This window comes from Psammomys obesus, unplaced genomic scaffold, assembly GCF_907164565.1.
Source record: "Psammomys obesus unplaced genomic scaffold, mPsaObe1.curated_primary_1811, whole genome shotgun sequence".
Classification (NCBI taxonomy): Eukaryota; Metazoa; Chordata; class Mammalia; order Rodentia; family Muridae; genus Psammomys; species Psammomys obesus.
This window is the reverse complement of record NW_026590663.1, coordinates 4,156,428-4,166,860: the sequence shown is the minus strand read 5'-3', so window position 1 is coordinate 4,166,860 and position 10,433 is coordinate 4,156,428. Positions and strand designations below refer to the sequence as shown.

The 10,433-nt window shown below is 38.3% G+C and overlaps 1 protein-coding gene across 1 annotated transcript in view; it reads right to left on the bottom strand.

Annotated features, from left to right (window-relative positions):
• Positions 1–1,666, bottom strand: part of LOC129677517 (hyaluronidase-1-like) — an 18,218-nt gene extending 16,552 nt beyond the window's left edge. Inside the window, exon 1 of the mRNA XM_055608142.1 lies at positions 746–1,666. Coding sequence (XP_055464117.1) covers positions 746–1,666 — 921 coding nt within the window. The remainder of the gene's footprint in view (positions 1–745) is intronic.
• Between the last annotated feature and the right edge of the window lie 8,767 nt (positions 1,667–10,433).

Genomic DNA, 10,433 nt, shown 5'->3' with positions numbered 1-10,433 from the left:
AGATAGATAGATAGATAGATAGATAGATAGATAGATAGATAGATAGATAGATAGATGATAGATAGATAGATAGATAGATAGATAATCTCTTCCTTGGTGATTCCAAATTGTGTGAAGTTGACAATTACAACCAATTATCAAAGTATCTTTTTATATAATCTGCTCAATCCAATGGCATTGACTATTAGACCATATTGTGAACTCCTGAGAAACATTCAACCAAATCTATGCCATCTTTTCAATAAGCCTAATACACTGAAAAATATTGTATAATGAAAAGTTCAATTGATTAATACCTTAGTCCAAAACATCCATTTTATATACTTCTAATCTGGAAAATCACCAGAACCCTGAGAAAAATCTAGTGTGAGTTCTAAAGCTTTCTTGGTTGGTTGGTTGGTTGGTTGGTTGGTTGGTTAAGGGAGGAAAGAGGGTTGTTTTGTTTTGTTTTGTTCCTTTTGAGCTGGGGTTTCGCTGTGTAGCCCTGGATGTCTAAATGAGTTTTTTATCTTCTAAAACTCTAGATAGCATATCTAATCACCAGTTGTTTGGAACTTCAGAATTAAGTTCACACTCGAATAAACATGCTCCTTAAATACTAGAATAACATTTTAACGAGAAATGAATATTAAACAAAGATTTCTAAGCCGTACTTATATATTCTACTAACCTTACATTGTTTTCAAGTGAGGGATTTTGTTTGTTTGTTTTGGGTTTTTTGTTTTTTGTTTGTTTGTTTGCTTACCTCTGACAGAGCTTCAACACTCTGCAAATAAAATGGCCTGGAAAAAATAAAAACTGGCAACGCATAGTCCTTTCTGGCCATTTCAGCAACTCTCAGGGCTTCTCTCACTCGGAAATGAACAAATTTCAGTGCATTTAAGTTTGATTTTAATATTTTACTCAAATATATGGAAGAATAAAGTGCTGCGCTTTTTTCCCACAGCCACAAGAGTTGGTCATTGCGGAAAATTTCATCATCTGGGCAACTACCTTGGTAGAACTTTGCATTTATCCGGTAATCATAATTGTAGCAATCCGGATAGAGATAGAAGCCCCATAAGCGCTTTGGTCTCATTTCTAAAGCCAACGTGAGAGTAACATTCATTAAACTCCGTGCAGCATTTTCAAATTCTTGTTGCGCAACTGTTCTCACTTTGGTTTCTGACCAGTCGGGATGACGGTGCCGCGTGAAGGCTAACGAATGGTTCTTATATATTCTTCTGCTGCCCCAATTCCTGTCCCACTGGGGTTTCCAGCCTTCCCAGTCGATGACTGCAAGTCCTTCTGACCTCCACAATTCAACAGCACCCGCAATGTCGTTGGCACTCTTCTTGAGGTGCTCGGAGAGATTCACATTCTGAGGTATTCCACCAGAGAAGGATTTTCCATCTTCAGAGAAGTAAGGGTAATATCCGAGTTCATTTGGATAAAATATGGTGATTGTGGATCCACTCTGCGTTTCTAAAGGATTTGGAATGATGTTAAATACTTGCAGATTAATTTTTACGTTGAAATTATCCTTACAGAACAAAGTCGGGGCAGCCCAGAAAACACTGAAAGGCTCGTCCTTGATTCCTGGAGGCATTGCTGGTTTGAGAGCTGCCTGAGTGACCAGAGCAAAGATCATCAGTTCACCAAGCTGCGCCACCCACTGGCTACACATCGATTGTTGTTTTCAGCATGACGAGCATGTACTAAAAGCAAGAACAGGTATTTACGTGAAGATCTCAAATTCCCGGCCAGTTTTATGGTATAAATGGAATGTTTTTCAAAGATTTACAGGGTTTATGAACACACTTAACTCATGGTGTCACCTGAACAAGTGAAGAAGACTGAGACTTTTGTTCCCTCCTTGAAATGCTGAAGGGGATTTAAAGAATAAGGACTAGAAATCCCACACAAATTCTCATCTCTGTAAACTCTGTGCTCATCTATGCAAGCTCACTATTTGTTCTAAATTTAATATCCTATAATTCTGAGCACATGGCCCAAACCATCACACGCGAAAGAGACTTTGATATGAGGCTAACTAGATAAGAGCGTGTCAATGGCCTGCTACATTTTCCTATTAGTTATTAGAAGAGGGACTCTAAAAACATGTCCACTTGAAAACAAATATTAGCACTTCAGCAAGTACTAATGAAATAATGAACTGTATTAACAAACAGCAGTACCCGGTATGGAATTTGAAGTGTACTGACCTCACAGGCTTATTTGACTACTTCCAAAACACAGAGGCATTCCCATAGAAATACCCTAAGACAGCACAGGTGTCAATTATCTGTTGTTGACTGTTGATTTGGCTAACATCTTTTCTTAGGCACATAAATGAATACTTAAAAACTATGTTTCTTTATGACCATTATTCTCCCATGAAGGAATTGGGCCACATTCTCAACGGCTACATTGCAGGTAAAAACTTGGCTTTTTAGTCACACATAGTCAGTTAAGACCAAAAAAACTGCCAAAGAACCTTGCCAGAACATAAGGACTAATAGGTGATGTATTCTAGCCAATCAGATCGTTCCTTGGAAGCAACGTGGCTGAAGCTACATAGCAAAGTTACTTTGCCATGTAACGTACATATTTAAAAATAAGATATGCTGGTTAGTTCAGGCAGCCAAATTGGCACGATCTAGAATCATGCAGGAAGAGAGTCTTCTGGTAAATTGTTTAGATGGGAGTTGGCCAGTAGGCATGTTTATGAAGTTTTCTCTTGATTGTTTATTTGTGTAGGAAGATCCAAACCACTGTAGGCCGCACCGTTTCTGGCTGCACCCAAGTCGACTGGGCCTTGGCCTCTCTAAGAGGAAAAAAAAAATAGATGAGCATTAAAATTCAGGCATTTGTTCCTCTCTGTGCTTCACTGTGGATATGACCTGACTTGGTCTTGAGCTCTTCATGTGACTTCCCTGAAATGACAGACTATAGCCTAGATTTGTCAGGCAAATAAATCTGTTGTTTCTGTGTTGCTTTTTGTCATGATACTTTGTTACAGCAACAGAAACTAAACCAAAACATAAATATATTGCAAATTTCCTTGGAAATAGTTAAATTTTGTCTGTTTTTAAGGATTATACATTACTAAGTGTGTGTGTATATATGTGTGTGTGTGTGTGTGTGTGTGTGTGTGTATGTGTGTGTGTGTGTGTGTGTATATATATATATTCTTTTCTTATTTAATCTACCAAATGCTGGAAAAGACACCAACCCAAATCATATGTAAATCCTGACAACAAAGTACCCAATGTTTAAAAAAAAACTCGAAAAAAGCCACTTCCCAAGTCAGCAGGTTGTCCAGAGTTCACCCTCAAATATTCTGGATTTCACTGAGATGATTGACTTCAAGTGGACTTTGTACTGTGCCACCAGATGGAACTAAGTCACCAAAGGGGGCTCCGTACCCATCACTCTTCTTCACTTATGGAATCTTAATGTGAACCGGTCTGCCCTATAAAAAGGGGAAGGAGTAAGCCTCTCCATCTTCGCTGTTCAGGAGAATGTTAGCATTCTCTCTCTGTGTGCAGATAGAGTGCCTCACCTCACTGTGTCCTACCAGCACATAATGGATATGTGTGCCTAATAAGAAGGAACACCTTGGAAAGAAACCTCAGTTACGTGTCACATTACATGAGACACGTTAGGAGAGAGATGGCAAAAATATAAAAGATACGCCTTAGGAAAATCCAATTTCAAGCTTAACAGGGAAGGTAAAATTAATGTAGGAGAGTAGGGCATATTGATAGTCACCAACAAGATTAGAGAGGAAACACAGTTGAAAAAAATACTCAAAAACTTGTGCCAGATCCCTGTAGACGACACTGAATAACCTTCATTAAAATGGAGTTCTGATGTCTTTTACCACACAGCCCTGTGGAGTAAATTTCCAATGTTTCCATTTTGCAGAACAGCCAGGGAACATTAAGGCATATTAAGGAGGGGACTTTGTGAAATCCTAATTAAGCGACCCTACTGATGGAAGTAAGAGTAGATCTCATATATACTGTGAACGTACTGTGCATAAGAAAAAAAAATGTTTATAGTACCTCGAATGCATTTAGTGGTAAAGAGAACGTAAGAGTTCACTTGTTGCCCAGGTTTATAGACAGTAGCACTTAGATTCAACATAATTCCGTAAGCATTCATTGGCAGAGTTTGGCTCAGCCGTGACACAGTGTTTAATACTAAAAGTATACAGACAACATTATCTCCTTGGCCATGAAGATCTGTCATGTGGAGGTGCATGTATTTGCACATTGGATGTATATGTCTGTATATAGAATAGCAACAGTGAGGCAGAGAAGTGGGTGCCCTACGTAAGATACCCGGAAGAATGGAATGTGTGCTGGTTTGTTTGTTTGTTTGTTTTAATACTATCTGATGCCATTATAAAATTAAGTAAATAAAGAAATATCAAAACAAAATTAATAGTATTCTCCTCCTTACTCAAATGTATTTTATATGCATTCTCATAGGCTTTTCTCTATACTTCTCTCTAATGTATGGACATCTTGGTCAGGGTCCACACAGTCTGTAGTTTCTTGCTAAACCACAAAGCCTGGCCCAGATGTGGCCTGGTGACTGTGGAAAACTGTAGGGACAAGATAAAACCTTGGAGGAATGTCTTCCCAAGCAAAACAAAGCTACATGGATGGGAAGTGAGGAAGGAAGAACCCAGATAAGTGGACAAAAGATGCTGTTTGCTGGGATGTGTGGAAGGAAGAACTCAGAAATTTTTTTTTTTCAAATTCTGCTTGCAATGGTATCTCTAGTAGCTAACTAAACAATATATAAGCAGCAGTGGGAAAAGGAAAAACTGCACATTCTTGAAGTGAAGCCAGAGTCTGTGTCTCTGTCTGCCATGACCCTCTCTTTCAGGTCCCTATACCACTCACAGATGTTCTGGCTACAGCATCTGTTACATGAGAAAGCAGCCCCCAGCAGTGAGGGACATCTGTAACTGAGAAATATCATGCATATTTCACAGCTACCTGAGGAGGATTAGATGGTAAGTACTTAGTATCTAGAGTAAGTTAGAAGTCATACTGAGAAAAAACAGAACAAAATAGAATTCTTGATCAAACTATGACAGTAGGCCATAAAGTAAGACTAAAAGGGAGCATTTGAATGTAAGATTGAAAAGCCATCAGCAGCCAGGTTTCGTTACGCACACCTTTAGTCCCAGCAGGCTGGAGGCAGAGGCAAAGGCCAGCCTGGTCTACAATGTGAGTTCCAGGACAGCCAGGGCTACACAGATAAATCCTATGTCTAAAAACTAATAATAATAATAATAATAATAATAATAAAATTTAAAAAGCCATGATCAGGTTAATTAGTTTTTGTCAGGTATTCTTCCAAAGAGATGAGAAATGTAACTATGAAAATGTTCAAAATTAATAAACATTTCAAGCTACCTCCCTTTTTTTAACCATGAATTTGAATTTATAAAAGTATTTATATTTTTTATTTTTACCTTAATAAATGTAGCTCAAATTTTACAAAGTAAAGTAGGTGGAAACAATTGCACCTAATAAAAATCATAGTTAATGCGTGAACAAAGTCAAGACTTTCATTTAATTACCTTTATTTAATCAGAAGAGTCTCTGGAATTCTTTGGCATGTAAGAATGAAGATAATGCTCCTGTTTAAAGAACATTCTAGAGACTATTGTTAAAAGATTTGTAGTAGGAGAGGTGAATATACTGATGAAAAGACATATTTAAATTTAGTTTTCTGAAGATCAATATGGACTGTAAATTTAGAGTTAGAAAGCAAAGGCTATCATTTTATATAGCATCAGAAGCTTTTGCAAATGTCTGAGGATGTCTTTTCAGAAATGTCAAAAATCCCATCAGTTGCTTTGGCAATGGTTCTATTTAAGAATTGTATGCTCAGCTTCTTTTGCCAAACTCATTGATCAGCCACGTCATTTCACCTCCTATGGAAAGGAAAAAAGATAAAATAAAATAATAAAAATAAAATTTTTAAAAAAAGCACAAAAGTGTTTCTGGCATACTGTTCTAGAAATTTCTTCCTCCCTAATACACAAAGAGCATTGGGGAAGAAATGTTCTCTTTATAGCTGTGTTTAGGGCAAACGGATAGTCATATTTGGTAGAAATGGTTTTCACCCAACATCTTAGTGTGATAGTAAGCAGGTAACTCATAGTACTCAAAACTATCCTAGTTTAGAGAAGAAATGTTGCGAGCACAGCACTGCATATCAATTGTCCCGTGAAGAACCAAGAGTGTATAGTTTCCTGAACTTAACATATTGTTTCTTAATATTTAGCCTACCAAATGTCAGATTAAAATGAAGGAACAATAATCAAATGCAAAATAAAAGTGTTGATTTGTTAAATGCTTATGATTCATTGATTTGCTAGCCTTCATCTTTATATGTGGACATTAGTCTAAAACACTGAGAAATGAACTATAATTTCAAATTTCAATGTAGAATTTCTAGTCATTAAACCAATGACACTTTTTTATCCTTTTTTTTATGAGAATAAGTTTCAGGGGATCTCTGGTTAAACCTAAAGAATACAACCAATATATGTTAGCCTTTTAAAAAGGTGCATAAATAGAAAATAGCCTAAAATTTATTTTCTATGATGATTTTTTTAAATATTTTACTGAAATATTATGTCACTTCCTCTTTTCCCCTTCTTCCCTACAACCCCTTCCACACCTGCTTTTGTTACCCCTCAAATCACTGGTTGTCTTTTCACTGATCATTATTGTCACATATATTTATATGCACAAATATATCACTGACAAGATCATGAGAGGAGACGTGCATTAATAATTTTCTTTCTTTTGTTCTTCTGAGACAGTGTGTCTCTAGGTACCCCTGGTTGTCCTGAAACTCAGTGTGGACCTGGCTGGCCTTGAGCTCTGCCTCCCACGTGCTGGGATTAAAGGTGTGTGCCACCATGCTTAGCAGAATTAATGATTCTTGATGCCACCATCACTACCACTCAACTCCACTTAATTTTAGAAAACAGTGGTTTTAAATAATTTTAGTAAACCTAATTAAATTTTTTCAGGTACTCTGTTAAGAAGGTAGAAATGATTGGGAAATATGAAAAGTATCTAAATGCATCATATTCTTATTGGCCACAGAGTAACAAGGAGCTACATGTAGGTGAAGGAGACTCAGGAAGCTCAACAATACCTGTTCTTCAAGGGATTCACAAGTTGTGGATGAAAGCCCCAAAGGCACTGCTGTGAGATCCATTTTATAACAAAATGGCATTGGGATTTCAAGGAAGTACTCTAATGGCACGTCTCATTGAGCACGAAGAGATTGGGAGCTGCCTGTATTCTACTAAGTCACAGGACACGGCTTTCTAATTTGGATTGTTAAGTTCTAGAAGAAAAAAAAACATCTTTTTTTTTTTTTTTTTTTTTAGATATCTACTTCTACTTGGTAATAAATTCATGCACCTAAAGAATGTATTCAGAAAAGAACTCACATTAGTGGTGAGTCAGAGAGAGAGAGCTAACTCGAAAAGCAAGACATTCTTTTGAAGAAATTATGTCTAGGAAGAAAAAAATTATGGTACTAAGATCAGTACATGAAAAACTATCAACTAACTGATTAAGGGCTTGTAAGGACTTATAAATGGTTTTCAACGTAGCATATTTTTTTTAAAGACCCTGCTAAGAAATTTGGGCCCAGGTGGTCCTGCAGAGACTGATGCACCAACCATGCATGGAGAGGAGCTAGAACCCCCTTTCAGATGTAGAACTCAGACAGCTCAGTCTCCATGTGGGTTCCCTAGGAAAACAAGCAGATGCTGTCTCTGATGTGAACTCTGTTGCCTGCTCTTTGATCACTTCCTCCTGGCAGGGCCACCTTGCCAGGCCACAGATGAAGAAGATAAGCTAGGGTAAGATGGTGTGGGGGAGGGAGGTTCCCCATTTCCGAGGACTAGAAGAAGGGATAATGGAGAAGAGAGAGGGAGGGTGTAACCAGAAGGAGAAGACCTGTGTGCCTTCAGATGTGGGAGTGAAGAGTGCTGCGGAGGAGGCAGTTAGGGAAACTGTGCTTCTGTAGCGAAGCTGGTGCCCTTAGCATCTTTTTAAGTTCTGCTCTAGAAATTGAACACGGTATCCAGAGCCTGCGCTCAAGGGCAAGTTCTCAACCACTAACCTGTTTTTCCAACCCCAGCTTTTTATTCTAAGAGCACAAAAAGTCATCAATGAGTTTTAAACAGATAAGAGATATGAGTCCTTTCATGTTTTCAAAAGGCCACATTGGCTTCTTAGTTAAAAAAAAAAAATGCTGAGAGATAGGAGACAAAATGGAGAACTCAAGTTGGTTTTGATTAAGTTTGAATAATGGAGATAAAAAGATATAGACTAAACACCTATTTGGTAAGGAGCCAGCAGGATTTCCTGATGCATTAGATACACAGTTAAAAGAAGGAGATTCAAAGACAGTGGGAATTGCCTGCATTGTGAGGCCATTTACTAAAATGGAAAAGAGCAAGGGAAAGTTAAAATTGTGGGAAATCAGGTGCGCTTTATTCATTACAATAAATTTCTTGTACTGTCTGAATATCTGAGATGCAATGTCAGATATTCTGGAAATTGTAAGTTAATTTTAATTGAGCATTTATTAAGCAATTCCAAACATGTAGCAGAATCATGCTAGAATTCATATATACATAAATTCATATATACAGAAAATGTAGTGTCTTAGTTTTATATCCAGCCACTCTGGGTCCCAGCTTGAGTCTCCTCTACATGAATAGGAAAAACAAAAACTAAATCCAGATGCGGTGGCACAAGCCTGTGACCTGAGGACTCAGGAGGCAGAGACAGGAGAATCAGGAATTGAAGGTCCTCTTGGATTATGTGAGATGCTATCATGAAGTACACGTTAACTAAATTATGATTCTGTTTAAATGTGTTGTAATATAGCATTTGACAAACAGTGTTCCATTCTATAGAATTACAATATTCAGCCTCTCGTAGGTTTCCATTCTTTTGTGTCCCTTCTTAAATAAAATGTGTTGGTTTGGCCATTGTCATTGCTACTGTTCTGGGGGTGTGATTTGGAGATTTTTGGCTTTTGAGACAGAATTGCATTGATATTCCTGCCTCCACCTTCTGAGTGCTAGCTAAGTAAAAGTTTTATCTTAGTCACATTAGCTGCCCCACTGGAAATTGCACTCAGAGCCTCCCACATGCTGGGCACACTGCCAAAGAGCTACCCCTCAGCCCACTTGACAAAGAGGGACCTTGTAGAACCTCCCAATCTCAGGAAAGAATTGAGGGTCTTGAGAGTAATGTTCTCAGCCTTTCCATCCTTCTCATACAAATTCTCTGTCCACATCTCGTGCTCTTTACTTCACACTAAAATTTAAGTCTAGCATGACCTAGACTGTGTTTTCTAGTCTCAGTCGTAGCCTGGTTGTGATCTTTTTCAGTCTAGGTCCAATGCTCCTTCCTGCCGGTCTAGCTCACGACTCAGGATGTGGCTACATAACTCCTCTAAAATATCACTAGGAATCTTGTTCTGCCGTGGTGACTTCCTCTAGCAAGCTCTCCGGTTGATACCCAACAACTTATAGGTCAGCCTAAATCACTTCGGAGCAAAACCTGTTCTGGAAAGCTACATTACCGGGCCATCCTTCACTTGACACTACCCAGAGACACGACGGCTTCCCAATCTTCTCTTCTTCCTGTAAGCACTAGACATTTACATGACCCCCATTTGGAAAACGTATCTTTATCTGCACTAGTAGTTTGTTGGCCGGAACTTGCCCTCTCATACCCATGCAATTAGAAAAGGACCAGCAAGGCAAAAGGGTCTATGGAAGGTTTGGCTTGGATCTATCACAGAATCAAGAACATGACTCACACCCAGCCACCTGCTGCCTCCTAATTTCACCTTTCTTTTGCAAGGCTGCTGTTAAGTTCAAGATAAATATTATTATCCTTGGATAAAAGCAGCTCTACCTTTTTGTGGTTGCAAATGAATATTGCAATATCATGATGAATCCATATGGGTTTGACAACAGCATGTGTAGATATTTTTAATAAAGAACTTTCACGGCACAAGAAAATACCCATTCTTACACTCCTTAGCAATGAAGTACTAAATAGCTAGAAAGATGAGGTTTTTTAAAACTTCCCAGTGACTGAAGCTTTTTCATGTGCTCTACGCATTGGGCCAACTTCCATCGACAAGTGTTCAAGTATAACCCCCTAACAGCCCACAGGGTCTTGGAGGACAGAATGTGTGCGACTTTGAATACTATTAACAGAAGGTAATAAGAACTCGCTGTAAACCTCCCTTTTGATGTGCTGCTGTCTTGGGGAAATGTAAGGAGGCAGCACCATCTGCTGGTGTAATTTTAGACGCTTCTTAGATTGGCATTATCACTGGTGACTTTTTTTTCCCAAATAAAACCTTTC